The 25,713-nt window shown below is 39.8% G+C and overlaps 1 protein-coding gene across 1 annotated transcript in view; it reads right to left on the bottom strand.

Annotated features, from left to right (window-relative positions):
* SCN11A (sodium voltage-gated channel alpha subunit 11) overlaps window positions 1-25,713 on the bottom strand; it is a 103,644-nt gene that overhangs the window by 62,483 nt on the left and 15,448 nt on the right. The window contains exons 3-9 of the mRNA XM_082746047.1: window positions 22,540-22,813; window positions 18,357-18,477; window positions 17,016-17,109; window positions 8,371-8,499; window positions 6,991-7,094; window positions 2,756-2,929; window positions 1,914-1,977 (exon numbers count right to left, since the gene is read on the bottom strand). Coding sequence (XP_082602173.1) covers window positions 1,914-1,977; window positions 2,756-2,929; window positions 6,991-7,094; window positions 8,371-8,499; window positions 17,016-17,109; window positions 18,357-18,477; window positions 22,540-22,812 — 959 coding nt within the window. The 5' untranslated portion in view covers window position 22,813. The remainder of the gene's footprint in view (window positions 1-1,913; window positions 1,978-2,755; window positions 2,930-6,990; window positions 7,095-8,370; window positions 8,500-17,015; window positions 17,110-18,356; window positions 18,478-22,539; window positions 22,814-25,713) is intronic.

A 25,713-nucleotide genomic window follows, 5' to 3' on the forward strand; every position in this document is an offset into this window, starting at 1 on the left:
TAACTCACCCCAGAAGCAACAGAAACATCTCTAACAGTTTTCTTCCCTCAAAACACCCCACCACCCTCCCATACATGCACTTGTGCACAGTGTACATCTAACCCCCTTCTTCAATTCACAATCTTGTTCTTTCTGTCTCCTAAATGTGTTTGGAATTCATCCATCCATTTCTCATCATCTCCATTGCACTGTTTTGTGATTTTCATCTGTATCAACAGAGTCTTCTAAGTGGCTGTCTCATCCACTCTATGCATCCATTCTCCATGTAGCAGCCATAGTGACTTTTACAAACAACTAATCTGCTCAGGTCTTGTTTCCTTTGTGATCAATGTCAAAATATTTGGCACTGATGGGCTACCAGATCTTGCAGAGTTAGTTCTTGTAAACTTCCTCTCTGCCTAACAAGCTGCTGGGCTTCTTACTGCCTCTGATCTCATGGCCTCATGCCCAGAGTCTTCCCCCTTTCTATTCTAGGGACTGAAATTGTTCATTCTATCTCCTCACCTACCAGAACTCCCTACTTATGCTTTAGATCCACAGTGTGGTCACCAGTCACCACACTGTGGCTCTTAGGGAAGGAGGAAGAGAATAAAGGCTAAAAACCAGGCCTAGGCCCTAGACAGACAGAGAGCTGCCTATGAAGATGACCTATGACCTTAGACCTGTCATCTCCTTGAAAACCATCATGTTATGATCAATGGGGAAGGTCATTTTCTAGGAGTTCATCTTCTATACAACTTCTGAGCTTTGGGACTACACATAGATTAGAGAGCTATGATTATTACACAAGCTTAGAGAGATGAGGACACAATAAGGACCAGCTGGAAGCCAAGGCTGCCGTGTCTATGTGTCCAAGTGGCCCACCCCACCTTGGATTTTGCCTACAGTAACCGTACCTGCCCTGTATGGAGTCAAGGAAGCACTGTATATAACAGCTGTTGGTCTCCTCATTAAATGAAAGCACCGTGGAGGCACCAAGGATCATTTTAGAGAATTCAGTAGTCCTTGTATTACACTAAACCCTATGATGTCTTGTGAGTTTGACCAAATATAAACCTATGACTATCCCAGGTAGCATTAGAAGACACTTCCCTCATTTTACAGACAGGGTTATACCCTCTGTTCAATTTCTCTCAGTACCTATATGTCTCTCTTAAAACATTCATCACACTTTCAAGGAGTAAAACACACTTTCTCTCCTTCCTGTGAGATGCCAGATTCAAGAGAGAAGTGATCTCTAGTTCATATTTGCATTCTTTGGGCCTAGCACAGGGTTTGGCATGCTCTCAGCCTTTGATACATATTTGTTATTGAGGAACAAATTTTTAGCCTATTTTATCAGAGTGACTTGCATATTATCTTGATTTGAAATGTACTCATTAAATCACTCTGAAATGAATTTCTCGCCACAGAGAGCACTGATACTCTGGAAGAAAAAAGAGTGTCCCTAAAGGGCCAGAGAGCTATGAACCACTGGGGTGAACGTGTATGAACACACATATACAACCGTTTATGAAATTAGAGGCAGTGGTGATCAACAAATGATCACATTTTCAGTAGATTTTTTCAGTTATAAATTCAACATGACTTGGGGAGAAAGCTGCTCTAAACACTTGGAAACAATTATTAAAATATTAATTATAATTAAGTATATCATTTTATTATTAATTTTTAAATTAATTTATTGATTTTTAAATTGATTGATTTTATTATTAACACTTATAATAATGAATTATTAATAACTTAATAATGCATGTGTAAACTTGCCTAAATACTGTTTGCCTAATCAGTACTGTTTGCCTACTGCCATCACTGCTCCAAAAGTCATTAGATGAAGACTGTCTGCCACATTACCCCAAAAAAGGTCCACCAGTGCTGTACTTGGGAGAAAAATGGAGATATGAACTTCTTACCTGTTACCCATCCAGGTACCACACATTCTGAATTCAGAGGAAGTTTTCTTTTCAAAACAATTTTCTGAGAAGGAAAGAATCATAAATTCAGATTTAAAAAAAAAAAAAAAAACCTGAAGGGAAAGAGAATAGCAAATATGCCAGATTTGGTTGAAACAAATGGTTTGGAATCCTCAGAAATGATCAAAGTGGATGGCCAGAGAGGAACCAGAGCTTAAGCCCTGAGGAAGGAGCAAGAGAAAAGGAGGGTAAGGAGGAAGGTAGAAGGAGGAGGAGGAGGAAGCAGTGATACCACCATGCCCCTGAGGCCTCTCAGTGCATAAAACTGAACCCGAGATCATACCCGGGGGAAGTTGGACACAGACTCAGCCCATGAGAAGTGCATAAACCAAGACAATCATGGAGAGAGAGAGGTTAGCCACATGAGATCCAGGACACATGAAATTGCTATAGGATTGACCTCAGTATGGAGAGGATGCAGCAGAAAAAAAAGTGATATTATTGGAGAAAATACCCAAGGAGGAGGGCTGGGAAGTTGCTGGACAAATCCAGGCACTCTGAAGACTTCTGCAAAACATGACAAAGAATTGCACAGATCCACAGGGGAAGGGATAGGAGCTGATATCACTTATGTGGCTGTGGCTGCAGGCTTTGCCTTCTCCATGGAAACCCAAAGAACAAAGTAGTTCTCTAAGAAACACATGTGCCCACATGAGAACTCTGGATGGATGAAGTCATCCTTTCTCCTAAGAGACTCTGTAATGCAGATCTATAGACAGTATGAGCGATGACAATAAAAGTTAACTGTGCACAGACCAAGGTGTGAAAGGTGGAATATTTACCATCAAGGTTACTGATATTCTCACAGTCCTTATGGATACATCTCTGGTTCAGACTTCCCTTGAAGAGCTGCTGACCTACCAGGGCGAAGATGCTGAGGCAAAAGAGAGTCAGAATCATCACATCAACAAGCTTCTTCACAGAGCGCAGCAAGGCCCCAACAATGACCTTCAGACCTGGGGAGGAGAAAGACCAGTGTGGGGACAAGTGCCCACTCACACACACAGCAGACACACAGGAGGGGCAGGGAGGGAACAGCCAGGGCCTCAAACGTCACCCAGCTGCAGGCTAGAATCAGAAACTGGCCTAGCTGAGGATTCTGATGCCATGGGTTCTGGTTCCAACTCTGCCTGAGAAGCTGCATGGCACTGAGTAGTCCACCAGTCTAGCTCAGCCTTTCCATCCTGCCTGGTGTCTGCCACAGGGTTGCTCTGAAGAGTTAGTGAGAAGACTCTGAGTAGAAACATATCATACAGACAACTTGATTACACTTGTGCAGACACCTCACAGCTGGGGATTCCATGTAGCACCAAGACCAAAAGGAGGCTCCCCTAGAGGAGACAGACCTGTATTTAACATTCAAGGTATGCAAGGTGCCATAAGACAGTGCTTAATCGGGGGGCAGGGAGCTAGAAGGAGGATCTTTGTCTGGAACAAGAAAATGAGAATATTCTGGGGGGAAAAACTCATATTATTACTTAAAATAGTTTTATTTTTTAATTCAAGAAATATTTACTAAGCACCTATTGTGTCCATGGCACACTGTTAAGCTACCAAGTTACAACATAAGAAAGACATAACCTTGTGGTACAATGGTAAATGTTTAAAATCAGCTTTCTGGGGGTGCCGGGGTGGTGCAGTCAGTTAAGCATCCGACTCTTGATTTCTGCTCAGGTTATGATCTCAGGGTCATGAGATCAAGCCCTATGTCAGGCTCTGCACTCAGCACGGAGTCTGCTTGGGATTCTCTCTCTCTAACCCGCTGCTCCTTCTGCCCCCACCCCCCAACAGCGCTCTCTCTCTCTCTCAAATAAATAAGTCCTTTAAAGAAAAAAACAAAAACAAAAACGCTTTCTCTGTGGGGGAGGAGCGTGTGTGCAGGGAAAGTCCCATCTATAGCATTTACAGACTTCTTTGCTGAATTTTGTAGTGCAGATCCCTTTTCTTCCTCCACAGAGTCCTCTCAGCATGCTGGCTTCAACCTAAACTACACAACATCACTGGATGCAGAGCTGAAAAGGAACATGTACAACCTGCTGCTGAGGCACCAAAACAAGTCAGCCCCAGTACACCACTGAATCAGGGGCTCTGCTCTCAGAGTAGCTGGAGAGTTAAACATCCAGACAAAACTTAAACAATCTGTGAGATGACACAAAGTGGCAACATTTCAACTAATCGGTATAAACCATGACTGGTAGACTTAAGAACAGAAAGGGACACCAAATGGGAGGCCAAACCTGCAGCAAATGAGCCTTCCATGAAGTGCGATGCCACACAAGGAGAAGGCTTCTGGACAAGCTGGAACATTCAATCTGGTTCATATTCACAGCCCATCCTTAGCTTCATCTTGATTCACAGAACACCTTCCTTACATGGCTTCCAGGATCTACATTTCCCTCTTACTTTCTGGTGGCTCCTGCTCATCCTCTTTGCTGGTTTCTTCCCTTCTCCCCTCACCTTTAAGGTGGTAGTGACCTTGGCCCTCTTCTGTTTTTCATCTAGGCTCACTCTCTTGGTGATCTCATCAGATTTCATGGCTCCAAGTATCCTCTATAAGCTCATTATTTCCAAAATGGTATCTCCAGCCCAAGCTGCTGTCTGGAACTCCAGACCTGTAGACCTCATTACCTACTTGATACTTCTATTTGATGTTTCACAGCCATCTCAAACAGAACGCATCCAAAGCTAACTTCTCATGCAACCTCCAGACCTGCTCCTCTCACAGAGGAGCTGTATATCTGTATATCAGCTGTATATCTCACATGGGGTTTTTTTTGTTTTTTTTTTTTTAGTCCTATGTCTGAAGCTCAAAACTCACAAACAGAAGGAAAATACAGGAAAAGGTTCCTTCTCTGACTTTTGGGGGAAAACAAGCTTATTTTTAGTCTCCTGTAAAACTAGTTTCCTGATAAGACTCTGAAATGAAGATTTAATTATTTTTTAAAGAGATGTATATCTTCTGTCTTCCATAGTCAGGTTATCTGACTTCTTAGGAAATGCAGGTTACATTTTCTGTGTCAGTCTGCAATGACTCCATTTTTCTAGTCACTTAGACCAAAAACCTTGACTCATCCTTGACTCTTTTCTTTTGCTCACACCACACATACAGTCATCCCATCAGGAAATCCTATTGTTTCTACTTTGAAATTCATAGAGTCAGACCACTGTCTACCAACTCCTCTACCACCAACTGATCTAAGAGCACAACCATCTCTTTAACAGTGGTCTCTTGTGTCATTTTGGGTTCTTCTCTGAGAAGCAGATACTCTGGGACCAGAAGTGCAAGAGATCTGTTGGGTGACAAGTCTGCAAAGAAAAAGGGAAAGCAAGTACAGCTGGCAGGGAAAACATCAGAGTATGACATGAGCTGACACCTGGGAAAGGAGAGTGGTAAGGAAGTAGGACTGGACAAGAAAAGCCTCTGACTAGAGTGCCACTGGGAGAGAGTCTTAACCAGGTTCGCTCCCAAGGAGCCCCTGAGCTTAAGTCCTTCAGGACTTTATCCTTAAGGAATGGGCCTTCACTAGTCCCCCTGACATGCAGGGAAAGTGTAATCTTGGCATGAACATGAATGCAGTTGTGAATCCAGAGATGTGGCAGCTGGGATCATCACTCAGCTATGCTCCCTACAGCAGGAGATGTGAGTGGCACATTTCCATGATGATCACCAAGCCTCTATCTCATCTTTCTGCTTCTACCTTCACTCCCCCACATTCTATTCTCCATACAACAGCCAGAGTAGTCCATCTAAAACCTGTCAGATTAATGGATAAAGAAGATGTGTGTACACACACACACACACACACACACACACACACACACACACAGAGAGAGGAATATTACTTAGCCATAAAAAAGAATGAGATATAGCTATTTGCAACAAAAACAATGAATAGACCTAGAGGGTATTAATGCTTAGTGAAATAAGTCAGACAGAGAAAGACAAATACTGTATGATTTCACTTACAAGTGGAATCTCAAAAACAAAACACATGAACAAACAAAACAAAATGGAAACTCATAAATACAGAGAACAAACTGGTGGTTCCCCGGGGTTTGGGAGGAGGGGGATGAGCAAAAGGGTGAAAGGGAGTGGGAGGCACAAGTTTCCGGTTTTGGAAGAAATAAGTCATGGGGACAAAAGGTACAGCATAGGGAATATAGTCAATGGTATTGTAATAGCATCATATGGTGACATATGGGAGCTATAGCTGTAGCGAGCACAGCATAATTTATAGAATTGTTGAATCACTATGTTGTACACCTGAAATTAATGTAGCATTGTGTGTCACCTATACTTCCATAAAAACAAATCAAAACAAAAACCCCTGCCAGATCATGTGACCCCTCCGCTTGAAGTCCTCACGTGGCTCCCACTTATCTCAGAGCACAGCCCAAATCCTCCTAGTAGTTATGTGCTTCCCCTCCCCTATGCGGTCCTTCCTCTACCACCTGGCCCCTCACTCTATCCTTTCTATTCCTCAGTCTCTGCACTACTGGCTGTTGCTAGTGTGCAGAACACTCTTTCCCATGTATCTGCTTATGAAACTCTCTCACTGATTCCAAATCCACTCTCATCTCCCCCCGCCCAATGACCCCTATTTTGACTACTCTATTGAAAACTGCATCCTGCATCCCTGAATCCCTGTGACTTCCTGTAGCCCTCATATTGTTTACTTTTCCTTTTTATTTTTCCATGGCACATTTCACTTCCTAAACAGGATAGCTAATTACCTCTTAATTACAGTTATTGCTTGGTGTCTCTCTCCCCACCCCAACTCAGAATGTAAACTCCATGAACACAGAGACCTCTGTCTGTTCTCTCACTTTATGGTATACCTCAAGCAGCTAGCACAGTGTCTAGACATATGCTCAAATACACATTTGTTAAGTGATCAAATAAATGAGTAAAGCAGAATTTGTTTGCTTTTGGTTTATATGACATCTTCAGAAATTTTAAATATAAAAGAACATTCCTCCTGCTAAGAGGCAGTATTGAAAAATCAGAGTGATTTACCTGAAACCACTGAAATTGCTTTCAAAGCTCTGAACACTCGGAAGGTACGCAGGGATGACAGACCAAAGCTGTTTTTCCTGGATTCTGGTATGTATGTTGCAAACCTGTAAGACAAAGTACAGGAGAAGTCTGGGCCTACTCTCGGTCGTACAGCCATGCTGTATATCTCCACAAAGGCCACAAATAAACATGGTGGAATTGGGGGCCTCACCTTCCCAACCTCACCTTCATCACGGGGTCTGGTAATACCATTCTCTATTGCTGTGGACCACAGATTGCAGGCTGTGCTAAATGTTATATTTGGAGAGAGTTGAGGATTCCTTGAAATACTATGCAGTTGTGGATACATCCATTGATAACAAAAATCAATCAAAATACTTATTGACTACCAAGTTCCAGGTCCAGTGCACTTCCCTGAGGTCTCACTATGTGGCCAAGCCAAGAAGAAACCCAGGCAGTCTGACTCCAGAGCCCTCACCACTGCACTACACCACTTTTCAAGAGCCAGCAGTGCCCAATCATTGAATTTCAAGGGTAAAACTCTGATATTAATAGTATCTACTCCAAAGGGCTTTTGTGAATAATATTAAATAGGAAAACATATGCAAAGTGCTTAAAACAATGGCTGGCACAAACTAAGTAATGTTAGGTTTATTATTATTGTGCTGGCAAGGGGCCATTGCTCTTCTTGTTCTTTATTTTGCTGACTCCGTTTCACCACTCAGATGCCAAACTGATGTCCTTTCCTTCAGGAGGAACTTCAACTCTCACCTCATGTCATATACAATATACATAATAGTTAACTTAAAATGGACCATGGACTAAAATGTAAGAGCTAAATCTATAAAACTTCTAGGAGAAAATGGAAATTTAAAAAAAAAAAAAAAAGAACTCCTTGAGAGCTTGCAGTAGCCAAAGATTTTTAAGACTCTGTAGTTCCTCCTACACGTTCTAACAGCCAAATATATGCCCAATTCCTGTCCTAGCACTCACCCTACCAGACTGTGACGGTTGTTAATTTTCTCTCTTCCCATCTGGACTGTGAGCTTCAAGAGGGTAAGAACCATGTCTGTTTGTTTTGTTTTATTTTTATTATCACAACCCCTGTATCTTGCACAGAACTTGGCCCATAATAGGCCAGTGTTTGGGAAGTGAATGGTTGAAAGAATGAGAGCATGAATGTGGCCTAGAAATGGACTCACACTGGAGGCCTCTGGCCAATCGTCTGCAGGGTGCTGTTCAGGGCCAATCAACACTGCACTCAGAACTCTTGGCCTTAATAGGACACAGTTACTCACATGGACCCACACTTCCTGGTGGAAGCCCAGGAGCTTCTTTCCCACCCCGAGTTTCCTCAATAAACAACTTTGACATTCTTACGCTGTTACAATGACAACGGAGTCCAGCCAGTTCCATGGATCTCGAAGAAAAGAAAACTCATCCAGAATTAAACCTCTTGCTAATATTTTTATCAAAGCTTCAAAAATATAAATCCCAGTGAAAACATACCTATAAAGCAAAGCATTCAGAACAAGAAGGAAGATGGTAAGTGGTGTGAACAGCAGAGAGCCCATTTGTCTTATCTAGACTTTATGCCGTTTTTCCATTTCAATGTGACATTCAACATTCTGATTATCAGCAAACCACAGTTCAGTGTAGTAGGTTACTTAAGGAAGTTCTAGTGGTTAGAATTTCTGAGAAACAGGCCCACAGATAAAATTGTAAAAGTGCTATTCAATGCCTAGCTCTACAGCCATATTCTTGAGAGTCGTTTTAGCCAATCTGGGACCTTAGGAATGGGTGTTGTCACTGTTATTTTGTCACTACTACTCTAGAGTTGTCACTGTGATGTACTGAAGGGGGTGACAGCAAAGGAACCATAAGTGACAAGGCTGAAAACGGGATCTTTCCATATCCTATATTCATAGGTCTGAAGACTTAATACTATTAAGATGTTTGTACTACTCAGTCATCTACAGATTCAGTGCAATCCCTATCAAAATCACAATGACATTCTTTGCAAAAATAAAAACATCCATCCTGAAATTCATGTGAAATTTCAAGGGACCCTGAATAGCCAAAACAATCTTGAAAAAGAAAAAGTTGGAGATCTCACACTTTCTTATATCAAAACTTATCACCAAGCAAAAGTAATATAAACAGTGTGTAGCTGGTATAAAGAGAGACATATAGACCACTGGAATAGAACAGAAAGCCCAGAAATAAGCCCTAGCATATATAGTTAAATGATTTTCAAAAAAGATGCCAAGACTGTTCGGCAGGAAAAGGACAGTCTTTTCAACAAATGGTACTGGGAAAGCTCAACATCCTCATGCAAAAAAATAAAGTTGGACCCCTACCTTACAGCATATACAAAAATTAATTCAAAATGGATTAAATATCTAAGGGCAAGAGCAGAAACTATACAACTTCTAGAAGAAAATACTTGCAAATCATATATCTGATGAGAGGTTAATACCCAGATATACAACTTAATAACAACAAAGAATTACACCATATACAAAAATAAACTTAAAATGGATTTAAAGACTTAAACGTAAGAACCAAAAGCATAAAACTCCTAGATGAAAACTTGGGCAGTAAGCTCTCTGACATTGGTCTTAGCAATATTTGTTTGGTTCTGTCTCTCCAGATAAGGACAACAAAAGTAAAAGTAAACAAATGGAGCTACATCAAAGTGAAAAGCTTTTGCACAGCAAAGGAAATCATCAACAAAATGAAAAAGGCAACCTATGAAGCAGAGATGATATCTGCAAATGCTATATCCCAAAGCCCCCACCAGATAACATCTAAATTATATTTTAAAAACTCCTACAACTCAATATCAAGCAAACAATCTTATTAAAAATGAGCAGAAGACCTGAATAGACATTTTCCTAGAGAAGATATACAGATGGTCAACAGGCACACGAAGAGACACTTAAGGTCACTAATAAGGAAGAAAATGCAAATCAAGACCACAGTGAGCTATCATCTCACACTTATCACAATAAACATTATCAAAAAGATAAGAAGCAAGTGTTGGCAAGGATGAGAGAAAAGGGAGTCCTTGTGCACGGTAGATAGGAATGTAAATTGGTTCAGCCACAAAGGAAAACAGTGTAGGGGTTCATTTAAAAATTAAAAATAGAAGTACTATATGATCCAGCAATTCCACGTCTGGGTATTTAACCAAACAAAACCAAAACACTAATTTGAAAAGACATACATACTGCTACGTTCAATGCAGCATTATTTACAGCTGCCAACATACGGAAGCAATCTAAATGCCCATCACCAGATAAACAGATAAAGATGTGGTATATATACACAAGAGAATAGTACTCCACCTTAAAAAAAGAATGAAATCTTGCTATTCTTGGCAACTAAGATAGACCAGAGAGTATTATGCTAAGTAAAATTAGACAGAGAAAAACAAATACTGTATGATTTCACTTATATGTGGAATCTAAAAGGCAAAACAAACAAAACAAAATAGATGCCTAGAAATAGAGAACAAACTGATGGTTCCCAGAGGGGAGGAGAATGGGAGATGGGGGATGGATGAAATAGATGAAGGGAATTAAGAGGTGCAATCCTTAAGTTATAAAATAAAAAAAAAATGAGAATGTAATGTACAGCATAGGGAATACAGTCAATAATATCGTAAAAATTTTGTATGGAACTAGACTTATTCAGCCTTAAAAAGGAAGGAACTCCTGACACATGCTACAATGTAGATAAACCTTGAAGTCATTCTGCTAAGGGAAATGAACCAGTCACAAAAAGATAAATACTGTATGATTCCACTTAAACGAGGTCAAATACATTGCCAGGGACTGGAGGGGAGTTAGTGTTTAATAAGCACAGAGTTTCAGTTCTGCAAAATAGAAAGACTTCTGGAGATCGATGGTGGTAACTGGTTGCACAATTCTGTGAATATACTTAATATCACTGAAAAATGGCTAAGATGGTAAATTTTATGTAATATATATTTTACAGCAATTAAAAAGAAAAACCCATTTCTATTCTCTTCCCTGAGTCCTTCATCACGTTCTATCCTCTAATTTATTTCCCTTCTTCCCCTTTCTCCCTCAAAAACAAATAAAATAAGCAAATAAAAAACAACAACAAAACCCCACAATATTCCATCTCTCTTGTTATAAACGCAAGCTGTCAAAAATGCTGGTTCTGCAGAAAAAAATATACAGTGGAAAAAAGACAGTCTCTTCAATAAATGGAGCTGGGAAAACTGGACAGCTATGTAGAAGAATGAAACTCGACCATTCTCTTACACCGTACGCAAAAAAAAAACTCAAAATGGATAAAAGACCTCAACGTGAGACAGGAATCCATCAGAATCCTAGAGGAGAAATAGGCAGTAACCTCTTCAATATCAGCCACAGCAACTTCTTTCAAGATATCTCTCCAAAGGCAAAGGAAACAAAACTGAAAATGAACTTTGGGGACTTCATCAAAATCAAAAGCTTCTGCACAGCAAAGGAAACAGTCAACAAAACAAAAAGGCAACCCACGGAATGGGAGAAGATATTTGCAAATGACAGTACAGACAAAAGGTTGATATCCAGGATCTATAATGAACTCCTCAAACTCAACACACACAAAACAGACAATCATATCAAAAAAATGGGCAGAAGATATGAACAGACACTTCTCCAATGAAGACATACAAATGGCTATCAGACACATGAAAAAATGTTCATCATCACTAGCCATCAGGGAGATTCAAATTAAAACCACATTGAGATCTCACCTTACACCAGGCAGAATGGCCAAAATTAGCAAGACAGGAAACAACACGTGTTGGAGGGGATGTGGAGAAAGGGGAACCCTCTTACACTGTTGGTGGGAATGCAAGTTGGTACAGCCTCTTTGGAGATCAGTGTGGAGATTCCTCAAGAAATTAAAAATAGAGCTTCCCTATGACCCTGCAATTGCACTCCTGGGTATTTACCCCAAAGATACAGATCTAGTGAAAAGAAGGGCCATCTGTACCCTAATGTTTATAGCAGCAATGGCCACGGTTGCCAAACTGTGGAAAGAACCAAGATGCCCTTCAATGGACAAATGGATAAGGAAGATGTGGTCCATATACACTATGGAGTATTATGCCTCCATCAGAAAGGATGAATACCCAACTTTTGTAGCAACATGGACGGGACTGGAAGAGATTCTGCTGAGTGAAATAAGTCAAGCAGAGAGTCAATTATCATATGGTTTCACTTATTTGTGGAGCATAACAAATAGCATGGAGGACATGGGGAGATAGAGAGGAGAAGGAAGTTGGGAGAAATTGGAAGGGGAGGTGAACCATGAGAGACTATGGACTCTGAAAAACAATCTGAGGGGTTTGAAGTGGCAGGGGGTGGGAGGTCAGGGTACCAGGTGGTGGGTATTATAGAGGGCACGGATTGCATGGAGCACTGGGTGTGGTGCAAAAATAATCAATACTGTTATGCTGAAAATAAATAAATGAAAAAAAATAAAAAATAAAGAATAAATTAAATATATATATATAATATATTTAAGGTATTATATTTATATATAAAATATAAATATAAATATAACATAAATATATAATATAAATATACTTATACATTTATATATAAATTATATATTATTATATATAGTGTATATAATATATATATTATAATTATAAAGTTACATAAATTATATAAATATATATTTATATATAAACATATAAACATATAAACATTAATATATAATATAAATATATAATATAAATATAAATATAAATAATATATTTTAAAATATATATATAATATATATTTAACTAGAAATTTATTTGTGGGGACAGTTTACTTAGGCCTTCTTAATTCTAGGTTATGACAATGAGTTATGTTTTGCTTCACAAACAGCATGACCTGATTTGTAGAAAAGAAAAGATAAATATATATTAAAGTAATTGATTTTTTGAAGAAAAAAAAATGCTGGTTCTGCGCACGCGCGTGCACTCACACACACACACACACACACAGGCTTCCCTTTAGGGACAGAAACAATTCAAACAATCTAAACGATCTGTCATTTCACAGTAAAAGAAATGGATCTTTTCTGATAGAATACCCAGCCACTGTCAGTCCACAAGGCTAAAGAACTGAGGTCTTGGGAACTTGAAAAATCCAAATCTAAGAGGAGAAATAGTTGTGAGTGGCTCTCTGCTTCAGTTTTGTTTGTTTGTTTTTTTAAGCTGATCACCTTTTAGGTGACAAATGAACACAGAAGATTAAATCATATCTGCCCTGAAATACCATTATTAAACCTGAGGTATAATTTACAAAATGAAGGGTATTTTTTGGAAAAAGGCTGTAATTGCAGATTTGTGGGATTTTGCAAGTCTCCTTCTAGATCTCAGACCATTGAGAAAACAGCCTCTGACTGCCATTTCTGCCTTCCACCTCCCATCCCCTCCCATTCTCTCTTTTCCAGCAGAAGCCTGGCCAATAGAGGGACAGGCAGACCAACATGACATATGATAGGGAGTAAAGCCATGCCCACCACCAGGAACAGGGCTTGGGAACTCCGTGATAGGGAAATCCCAAACCACCAGGCAAATAAGGCCCTCTGGAGTGTGTCACTGTCAGTTCAAGCATGGTTAGGGTATCCAGTCAGGGCCATGAGTGGAGTCCAGATAGGTTAACACCATGACCTATCCTAGGGCACTTTGGCATTCATTCTCTGAGAACTATCAGCTTGGAATCAATTTCCCATTTAAAAGTTTTCTAACCAAAGGACACTGACAAAACTAAGGTAACTCTCCCCCTCATGGGCCTAACAACTCAGTTACATGCCTTCTTTTATAAAACCATTATCAACAGCCTTCTCCAACTCCTACTTTCATGAATCCATTGCTAGTCCCTATGCCACCAGGGGACAGCAGCAGCTTCCCTTCAGCCTAGATGTTCATATGTTTTAGTGGTGAAAATGGTCTTTGAGCAGATTAGCATCCAATTGGGCCACTGCTTTCCATCAACAGAAAAAGAAGACTCATTGTATCTCACCAGAAATGCTAGCAGGGCAGACCACTTCTATGGAAGCATTCCCCATTCCTGGATCTGCCTCCTCCATAGATCTCACTTGGTTGACTACGAAGGTTTCCAGAGACACTGCAGTAAACAAGGAGCAGCAGCCCCTGCACTACCAGTTAGCTCCTCACATGGAATAGCCAACTCTCTATAGGTGAGACCATTTCCCCAGCAATATTGTCAGGATGGTTTCTATTCTCAGGGGTGTCCATGCCCCTTGCTCCAAGGCACAGCCCTGAACTCACTGACCTTAACTAAATCCCAAGTTTACTTAGCAACAGAGAAGAAGCAATCACTAAAAAGTAATGCAAAGGAAAAGCTAAAATAAAACAAAAAGGAAAGCTAAAACAAAAACAAAAAAAACAGCAGAGAATTAAAATGAAATATTACATGTACCTGATTAACAAAAAAAAAAAAAAAAGGCAGGAATGAAAGAACAAGAGAAGCACAAAGGAACAAAAAACAAATGAGATCAACAGAAAACTGATAGAAAAACAGCAGACCTGAATTCAAGCATATTCATAATTATATTAAATGCAAATGAAATAAATGTTCCATCAAAAGGCAGAGATTGAAAAATATACTGCATAATAAACAAGAACCAACTATTAGCACAAAAGATACACTATAACTACAAAAACACTAAAATACAAAAATACAGTACACTATTAATACAAAAAAGGGTTGAGAGTAAAAGAATGAAAAAAGACATGCCATGCAAACAATGAGCATAAGAAAGCTGGAGTAGCTATAGTAATCTCAGACAAAACAAATACTTAAAGGAATGCTACTAGAGATAAAGAAAGACATTTCATAATGATAAAAGAATGCACATATTAGGAAGATATAATAACCATAAATCTGTATGTGCCTAATAATAGTGTTGCAAAAAACACGAGGCAAAACTTACCAAAAAGAAAAGGATAATAGACAAATTCACAATCATAGATGGAGATTTGAAACCTCTCCTCAGTAATTCATAGAAGTACTAATAGAAATGGTAAAAAGATAAAATCTAAATGACACTATCAACCACCCTAACTGACCATCTTCAGAATATCATATCATACAACTGTAGAATCCACATTCTTTCAAATCCATGTGAAAAATTTCCCAGGGTAGAACCATAAAATAAATTTCTCCTAATTTCAAAAGGTTGAAATCTTAGAGTATATTCTCTACAACCGAATTAAATTGGAAGTTGTCAATGATAAGACAACTAGAAAAATATAAAATATTTGGAAATTTAAAAAACCACACTTCTGAATAACGTATGGGACAAAGAAGAAATCACAAGAAGAAGTAGGGAATATGTTTAAGCAATGAATAAAATAAAAACACAGGGTATCAATATCTTTGGGATGAAGCTTTAGCAGTACCTGGGTGGAAATTTATAGCTTTATACAATTGTACAAGGAAAGAAGAAAGATCTCAAACCAACCAAGTTTCTATTTTAATAAGCTAGAAATGGAAAAGCAAATTAAACTCAAAAGCAATTAAATTCAAAGTAAACTGAAGGATGAAATTAATAAAGACTTTGAAACCTTCATATGTTGCCGGCAGAATTACAAAACAGTGCAGCCGCCTTGGAAAAGTTTGGCAGTTTATTATTACTCATTTACTCACCATATAACACACAACAATTTTACTCCTAGGTATTTATCCAGGGGAAATGCAAACATACAGCCACAAAAAGACTTTTATACAGAAATATTCATAGCAAGTTTGTTCATAATAACCAAAAATAGAAACAACCCACATGTGAATGGGAAAACAAATTGTGGTATACCCATACAAAGGAATACAACTCGACAACAAAGAGGGGGAAAGCTAGTGATATAAACAAGAGCACGGATGCACCTCAAAACATGCTAAGTGGAAGAAGCCAGACATGAAAGTATGATATCATAGATACCATATGAGCCCATTATATGAAATTCTAGAAAGGCAAGGCTAGCCTAGAGTGACAGAAAGCAGATCAAGCCTAGCGTTAGGAGTTGGGGTTAGGGGACTTACTGCCAAGAAGCATGAGGAAACTTTTAGGGTGTCTGGAATGTACTGTAATGTTGATTGTGGTGGTTTCTATCACATAATTAAATATGTGATCAAAATAAGAGATCTCTTATTATTCTGTCAATTTCTTATTTAATATATTCCTGAAAAACTAAAGCAGTAAATATGTTAAATTAGAAAAACCAAGACAACATATAAGAGAATATTTATTAAAATACAGTACTCTCTGAGTTGAAAAATTAACTTATATGACTGAATAGCCAACTAAAAATTACAAAAAGTAAATATTTTAGTTGTAAAAACTCACCAAAATGCACCTGGGTAAAAGCAAAAATGATACATGGTCAAAGATGGGAATACCCAATTCACAAACTAAAACAAAAGAGTCCAACCCAACCAGAAATTAAGGAAATGTAAATATTTTCAACTCTATAAATTAATAACTTATCCAAATTTTTTAGAAACTATTTTGCCACCATATATTTTTCAAGCATTAAAATGTAACTTTTCATCCAGCAAGCCCATTTCTAACACTCTGTCTTAAGAAAATAGTAATTTTTTAAAAAGTAGCTATATGCAAAAATGTTGCTTGTTCCAATATTTATAGTAGTAAAATGCTAGAAGTTAATTATGGTTTATTCACCTGGTAAAATATTATATAACCATAAAAGTAGATTCCTATAAAGACTATGTAAACCCAAGGAAAACCACTTAAAAGCTAGACATAAAATTTGTATGTGTGCTGTTTATTATTTTAAAATGTCTTTAAAAAACAAAATAAAAATATGTATACCAAACTAAAATGGGCTCTGCCAGCATTTGTGCTGGGGAAGCGGGATTATGGGTGAGTTTGTCTTTATATATCTGAACTCTGATGTAATCACAAGTCTTTTAGGTGAATTTTTTTAAAACCTTAGGACAGACAAGCGCAGGACAAACACTTACTCAGCACTGTCGGCATTACTGCTTTCCTTACTGTAGGCGGTGGCCATGAACACACAGTTGATGATGACGGTGCAGATGATGAACATGCTGAACAATGTGACTGCTGTTCGTTAAGGCAGATACACTACAGGGTGGCACATGTCATCAATCACAGTGAAGGCTGTGGGCATACCTCCAGGTCTCCTTTCCACAGGTGCACCTGTCTGCTTACTGTGAGTGTTGGCAAAGAACAACTTATAGCTGTCCCTTCCCCTGAAGAACTGTCCTCAGCCAAATGGCAGCCTCCTCACCTGGAGGGCTATAGCTCCCTTCCTCATGTCTGACGGCCTGAGACATAGAAAAAGCTGGCCCCTTGCTTCCAGGGGAGCAGCTCTGTGATTTATTTAGTGCTCCAGAGCTCCTGGCAGGCTCAAGCTGATGTGGGATCAGCTGAGACCCCATCCTCACTAGCCTCCACTTTCTGCTCCATCCTGTTTCCCTCTTTCCTTCTCCAGAGAGCACTGAATCACTTAAATAAAAATCTCCATCTCGGGCTCTGCTTCTAGAGAATCCAACCTGAATAGTTACCCCTTCCCATTCCCCAGTACTTCATTATGTCTAGCACTCTTGTCTCCCAGTCTAAAACTGTCTGGTGTCCCCACTACCTGCTGCCCACATTGGCAGTGCTGACTGTCTTTACTCTTTAACACTGAGGATGGAATCTCAAAGTCTTAAGAGTTCAGGGATTCATTTAAATGGGTGAGGTGGGCAGATGCAGGGTCACAGAGAGGGGCTGAGATGGGGTGAAGCAGAGCTTGCACAACTCCTCTGATAGAGGCAGTGCTTCCTCACAACACTGATTTTTGCCAGGTAGGAAGGCAGGCCTAGTCTTCATAGAGGTTCCATCTTCAAAAGATGCTGCAAATCTGGACTTTTAGCATTATAGAGTGTCTCCAGAAAGTTTTAAACACTGTGTAGGTCCAGCACAACACACTGAGCAGCTAAATACAGAGCAAAGGCTAATAGTTTGCAACCTTGGTTTGGGTCTCAACTTAGATGTTCCTTTCTCCAGAAAGTCATCCTGGATGCCTCCAAAGCACTACTACTCCTCCCAAACTGCCTATCTCACTAACGAAATTGCCTGCCTTTAAGGCCCATCTCCTTCTGAGGTCATAGGATCCTAGTGCAGGGCCAAGTCTTGTTCACACATAGCAGTAGCAGAGGCCCTGCCACACAGCAGTAGGCCCTCAGCCAGAATTTGTTTCAAGAACAAACTACTTCCACTCAACAAGCATGTGAACAATCTGGGGCTCTTGCACTTTTAACATGACCTGGACTTAGTAAAAGATGCAATGAAAAGATATGAATGGACCGAGATTTTGATGGCTAAACTTCGGATTGGATTGAAAGGCCCAAAAATGAACAAGGCACGCTTGGCACTGAAGCGGTAGATTGTTCTCTTTTTGTTCAACACCATAAATGTCTGCAAAAACAAAACAAAAAAAAAAACACAACAAGAATTACATGCAGTAACAAAACAATATTTATCATGATTTCATTTAGAGAAAATTTAGTGGAACCACAGATTGAGGTGTGGCTTGGCTCATTATGACCCTGACAGTTTCTGATGGCAGTGCTGTTATTCTGAAGCCCAAGGTACTTTCTGACCAGTCTACACTGGGACTCTGGACATCAACAGATGCACCACATGGCCTAGGTCTCACTCAGAATCCCAAGATAAGTACTGGGCTGTGGACGGTTTACCTAGTGTAATACTCTGGAGGCTCCAGAAATGGAACATATACACCCTGCAGAAAAACATGGGCAGAGGCTAGTAACCAGGACAAGCAAAATCCTTCATTTCATACTCCATGGTATGTATCTATGGAGATAAGAACTAGAAGGAACTTGGAGAGATGGAAGTAGTATTGAACATTCATATTCAGCAGATTATTTTAAATTATTTTGATTATAAATGAAAACTTCATAACAAACCTTAGAATAGTCAAGGACCTAGAGAGCCCATATTGTTGTACCTGAGCTGTTCTATATGAGATAGTCTGTAAGTCAATTCTAACCTTGAGGATCATCAACAAAAGTCATCAAGGTTCCCAGACTTGCTCTCCCATTCTCCTTACAGACATTCAGGCAAATCCACCTATAGTTCCCAACTGGTGGGAAAGGCCCTACAGAAGGCATCTGGAAATGCATGTGGGTGTTTTTGATTCTCTGTCACAATTAACTGGAGGCCCTACTGACCTTTACTGGGTAGGTCCATGGATGCCAAACCCAGGACAGATCTGCTAAATGGTATGCTGTCCCATCCAAAATGCCCACTGGGATCCACTGAAGAATACCATAATTGCACCCATTTCTTCCTACCATGTCTTCCTGGGCTTTGGGAATGAAGCAGCCTCCGGACAACAATCCATCACTCAGAGGCTCCTAACGTCAACTCCCAGACCTCTTCTTTCCATTAAGCCATAATCTGGCTGTCTCCTTATATGTCCCTAAAGTTATTAGTTACAAAAGTCTTCACAGAATGAGGATTGTCCCTGTTTCCCCATATCTCTGCTCCTTTAAGATTTGCAAAAGTACTACTTGACATGTAATCCAGTATGTTCTTATGCAGAAAAGATAAGCCTTGTCACCCAGGCTCAATATAGCAGGGTGGATGCTGCCTTGGCTGAGGTACCAGAACTTCAGTCACTGCCAACCATCAACCACCCTTCGTTGAGTTGCTGGAACTTACTTGTCTGCTGGCCATCTGGCTGCAGGAAAAAATGGAGTAGGATATTTTCTGTTGCCTCTACAACAAAAGGAAATGGGCCACAGAGTTCTCTGAAAGTTATGAGCTCAGGAGCCCAAGACCCACTTTAGGGATTCTGGGCCCTTCCTTTGAATAGAAAGATAATTTCAGGGCAGAAAGCAAACCTCTCCCTGAGGTGGGTCACCCCAGATTAATAGGTGGCATGATATGGCTCTGTCTCTGTGTCCCTTGATATTTATTAATGCCATCTCTGACTGTTTTAAATATTTCAACTAATGGTGTATTTAACTATACTTGTCAAGGTTTAAATTATTAAAATGATAGGTACCAGCTCCTTCTGTCTGCTTACTGACCCCACCCCTGTCTCTGTAGCTCTTCAAAATGGAAATTTCTAAAGATAGGAAGTAGCGTTAGACTACAGAAGGAGCCCTTGGGTTTGAGTCACAACTCCATCCCTTACTGGTTGTTTGGCCCGGCCTAATCCACTGCCCCCTCTAGTCATTATCTCCCTCATCTGCGAGGTGGAGTGCTAACTTTCACGTATATCTCACATGACTTCTGAGAGTACCAGCCAGCCATATGGAGTCATGGGTATGCAAAGTTCTAAAGAAGTATCATGTCTTCTGATTTAAAGCAGGAGCCCAAGCTGAGAAGGAATCTATCCTCTCAGGACTGTCTACAGCACACCAAGCCTGCTCCAGTCTTGAGGCAGACCTCCAACAGTTAACCCATACTTAACAACTCTGCCTCCAAGAAGACTCTGGAGTTCTGGGGCATAAGAAGGAGAAATACTGGACTGTTTCTGTTCCCTCATCTCTCATCCCCCTTCTTGATTTTCCAACTCACACCCCATTTTCCTCTATATACACAGTTCCCATTTGGCCTAGTAACCCTAGGTCTGTCCCAATATAAGGACATACCAGGCAACATTTCTCTGGAGAGATAAATTTCTTATGGTTGCCAGCAGAAAATGGTTTCAGTGTCTCATATTTCTAGGACTTCTCCCCAAATTTCCTTCCTCTCTGAACTCAGTCTGGTGAGGTAGATTTTCCATTCTCTGCTGGGTCACACAGTGATATGATAATGGTAAGGTCTTCTGAGCTTTTCTTGAAAGGAGAGGACTGTTCTCACTGCCCCAGTCTTTCAAACAGCCATCAGAACAACCCAGAGCTCACATTTTCTCACTCAGGAGTCCCTTTAATAAACTTTTACTAGAATATCCCTATAAGAACTACATTCAGGTAAGTTAAACAGCAAGCCTATCACATATTGACATGGATTTACATAAAATTCTCCATATGCCCACATGCACCCGAAAGTTTATAGCAGTCATGTCCACAATAGCCAAGCTACAAAAAAAACCTAGATGTCCATCAACAGATAAATGGATAAAGAAGATGTGGTATATATATACAATGGAATACTATGCAACCATCAAAAGAAATGAAGTCTTGCCATTTGTGACGATGTGGATGGAACTAGAGGGTATTATGCTTAAAGAAATAAGTCAATCGGAGAAAGACAATTATCATATGCTCTCCTTGATAATGAGGAAGTTGAGAGGCAATGTGGGGAGTTTAGAGGGTAGGAAAAGAATAAATAAAACAAGATGGGATCAGGAGGGAGACAAACCATAAGGAACTCTTAATCTCACAAAACAAACTGAGGGTTGCTGGGGGGCGAGGGGTAGGGAGAGGGTGGTGGGGTTATGGATATTGTGGAAGGAATGTGCTATGGTGAGTGCTGTGAAGTGTTAAACCTGGCGATTCAAAGACCCGTAACCCTGGGGCTAATAATACATTATATGTTAATAAAGGGTACTTACAATAAAAAAAAAAGTCAGCATCACCATCAAAATTCATTTGCTAAATACCTAAAATTTGTGATGTTTTGTTGATGATTCATAAATAAGAATATATGGAAGAGATTCCAGTCTCCTAAGACTTTATAAATTAGCATAAATGTATTGACTTAAAATAAGATGTAAGACAATAAAGATAATAAAATAAGACAATAAAATAAATAAGATAAAATAAAATAAAATACAATAAAAAAGATATAAGATAACAAGAGAGCAGGCATATTTATGGCAGTAGCACTTTGCTCATTTACTGTTGTCAATAAAATGCAGGTAATTGTGAAAAAAAATTCTCCATATGCCCAGTTGACTGCCATATTCTTGGACTTCATTTATTTTATTATGTGTCATGTTGGTCTGTGGCTCAGGCCTTGAAAAATCTCATTTAGTAGCCTAAAAAGCCTATAGTTGAGAAGTTTGATGAGGAAAACTCTTACTGCTGAAATGGACATTTTTGGACAGTGATATTCATCTTTCATCTAGGAATAATGCTTTACAGTTTATAAAGTACTTCCATATCATACCCATGTTATAGGAAGCAGACATGATCCCCATTTTACAGATCAGAAAAATAAGGCTTAGTGAAGTGGCTTATCTGAAGTCAAAAAGCCAATCACTTAAATGGCCTACACCCAATTTTTCTGTTAGTCCAGTCCTCTTTCTGACACCATTTTTTCCCTCTGTTTTCCTTTTAAGCTTCCTGCTGCTTCTAGTCTTCCTCCTCTTTGCCAAGATATACAATACAGAAAGAAAATGAGAACTGAAAAAGGTTTTCAGCAGTACAAAGGCATCAACAAGTGGTAATAGCAAAGGAGAAAGACAGACATCCCTGTAAGCTCCAAGATCAGTGTTTGGAGAGTCTTGTAACTGTCATTATAACTGCATGGTTAGAACACCCCAGACCCCCAGTCAACTACCTTATGATTTCTGTAGAATGGGTCCAAGTCTTCCAGAGGCCTTGCTATCAGCTCATGGGGAATGTCACCATAGAGTTTGGGCAACTTCCTGGAGACCTTTAGGTCAAGCTGAGGCCGAGGCTGGGGTTCTAAGGTTGTCTGGTCTTTGCACTTCTTTTTCTCCTTTTGGATGGCGATCCTCTTCTCAATTGTAGCCAGGGTGTCAGAAGTGAAGGGACGAAAATTCCGCTCATCTGGAAAGATCACTGGGTAGCACCTGTCATCCATCTTCATCCTCAAGAGAGAGATAAGTGGTAGGTCCTTAGAGAGCTCTGGAAGGTAGAAACCACACAGCCTGTCCTGGAATTCCACTTTCTAAGGATGTTTTCAATGGGCAGCTATAAGAATTAAGTGAAGTGAGGGGACTTGGGAGTTCACTGGCTGTGGAGCAGGTCAGAAGAGGTGACCACCATTGTCGATATAGCAGGGATTTGGGGCACAGGGAAGACCAAAACAGGCCATCATTCCTGGAGGACCTGGATGTAAGTGGCAAGTTAAGTTCAGGAACAATGGGCAGAAGAAGCCCAGTCTCTAAAACTGAGACCCAAGCACTGAGCAAGACAGTAATACCGAACCTGCCAAACTACTAAAGTTGGACCTGCAGATGGTGGCTCAGTGGCCGCAGTGTGAACAGGAGCAGAAAGGATAGGGAATTAAGTGGGACATAGATATGAGTTGCAAAATCAAAACTATAAGTGCACGTGTCTTCTCACTGGTCAGCAAAGGTCTTAAAATGTGGTGGAATGGAAACAAAAAGGCTACGAACACAGGCACAAACATTTACACTAACACTTATGATTCTAAGCCAACTCTCTTACTTCTGAAACCCTGATCTGGCAGAAATGAGACCCCAAGAAAGCAGCAAGGATTTGCCAAAACTAACAGGGTCATTCTGCCATGGGATAATAGCTGTATTGGCCCCTATCCCTGACAGTCCCTTCTATAAAGACTTCCTCTACAACCTGAAGTTTAAAAGTAGGCTCTGAGAAAATGCAGTAGTGCTCAGGTTAAATGCCTTCACTGCCCATGCCAAGCACACTATTCCTTTCTTATATGCCTGAATGTCAATCTAATATTGATTTCCAAGGCACTCCAGAGAATTACAGTGGGTAATCCAACATAGCATTGGTTTGTTCATTCAGCAACCATATGCTCAGTGTCTGTTCTAAGAACATGGCTAGGCACTAATGGAGAAGAAACAACAGCCCCTCCTCCTGGTCCTACAAATTATGCTGCCCGGGTGTAGTAGTGGTGAAGACAGATAAAAGATAGGAAATTACAATAGAGTAAGACAGATGTTAATATAGGGAGAGGTAGAGGGTGCTATGTTTGTGCATGGGTTAGGTGTCTAACCGATCCCGGGGAATCAGGGATGATATGCCAAAGCTTTAATGTCCCAGTTGAGACCTAAAGGTGATGTAAGACACAGACAAGAAAAAAGAAGGACATTAGAATGTCGTAGGAGAAACAAACAGCATGTACAGGGACCCATGGGTGAAAAAGAACATGGTGCCTGTCATCAGGTTCTGTCTGCCTGGGATGGAGATTTTGTGGGATGGAATTGTCAGATAAGGTCCCAGTCAGCATTAAGAGAGCATGTGGGGCCGTATAATACTTAGTAAATATCATGGTTTTCACCCCGAGGGTAATGGAGAGTTGCTAAAGAGTGTGTGGTGGTCGTCGTTGTTACAGAGGAGTAACACTATCAGGTTTTTTTTAAAAAATACCTCTCTTACTGATGAGAATGGATAGGACTTAGTACCGGGGGCTAAAGGAGGTGAGGAGCTGGAACTGAAGAGAATGTTCCAACAATCACAACCACTAAGGATGACGGAATGGAGTGGGTGGATCTGAAAGTCACTTAAGAAATACCCTTGATCAGTGATTTATGGGGAGGGAGAGATTTGAGGGACAGGAAGGAGCTGAGGTTCCTGCCTTGGGCAGCTGGGTCAGCACAGTGCCACCCATTCAGACAGAGAGTACTATGGAAGGAAGAAGCTTTGGGGAAAAGAGGGAATTTAAAACAGATGGAATTGAAGCTGTTTGTGGAACCTGCAAGTGGAGAGAATGAGGAGGCATTTGAACACAGAGCAATCATAGCTTACACACATTAGCCTTTGAAAAAAGCATGTAAGAAAAAAAAAATCAAATTCTCTTGAAAATTCCTCAGGAAGGCACCAAACTGAAGAAGCATCCCACCTATGTGGTCAACAAGGTGAATATGGACAATTTTTCTTCTGGTGCCAGACCTTTTCTTCAGTTAACCCACAGATTGGTTGAATTGTGTTTAAGGGCCATGATAAAAGCAATGTATATGTCTTTAAACATACTAAGAGTAATTTGAAGCCCACAGTGTGGGTATATATCATATATCAACTGAAATGACATAGGGAATCTAGATTCACTGTATTCTGTTCTATTCATTCAAGGTCAATGATGGATGTTCCTGGATGATGGAATTGGCCACACTACTTAGATTACTCTCTCTTTCTTCCCACCCCTCCATTCCCCCTCCCTTCCATTCCACTCCCCTTTCTCTCATAAACATATATGATTGAATTGGTATAAATGAAGTGGAAATATAAAGAGATTCTACTGTATTTGGTTCTAGTGCTCACGAAAGACATTTGAACATTCCTCTGCAGTCAACAGCATATGAAAGTTAGGTGATCCTAGAAAATAGATGAGCCTTGAAAGACCCTGGATGGCAAAAACTAGACCTTATGCTAAGTGATAGCAAGGAATGTAGTGCAGCGTTTCTTAAAGAAGAAACTGGACACTCTGACCCTGTTACTCTGAAGCTGGGAATATTTTACTCAATTTCTAGTAGAAAAGAGGCTTGATGGAAATAAGTAACACAAAATAAAATTGAGACCCCTACAAAGTGCGCACATTAAAATTTGTTATAGATGCTGAAATAACTAAAGAACTACATGTTAAAGTTGACACTGGAAACTATAAAAATTGACCCGGAAATAAGAGGACTTTATAATAAATAAATAAATAAATAAATAATATCAACTTAAGTAAATCTGATGAAATAAAATGACGCGCAGTAAAATTTTCTTAATAACTGAAAAAGCTGATGAAAGAATCAAATATCTTTAATAAACGCAGACTCAAAATGGACTATAG

Source organism: Mustela nivalis, assembly GCF_964662115.1.
Source record: "Mustela nivalis genome assembly, chromosome: 1".
In the NCBI taxonomy this organism is placed as follows: domain Eukaryota; kingdom Metazoa; phylum Chordata; class Mammalia; order Carnivora; family Mustelidae; genus Mustela; species Mustela nivalis.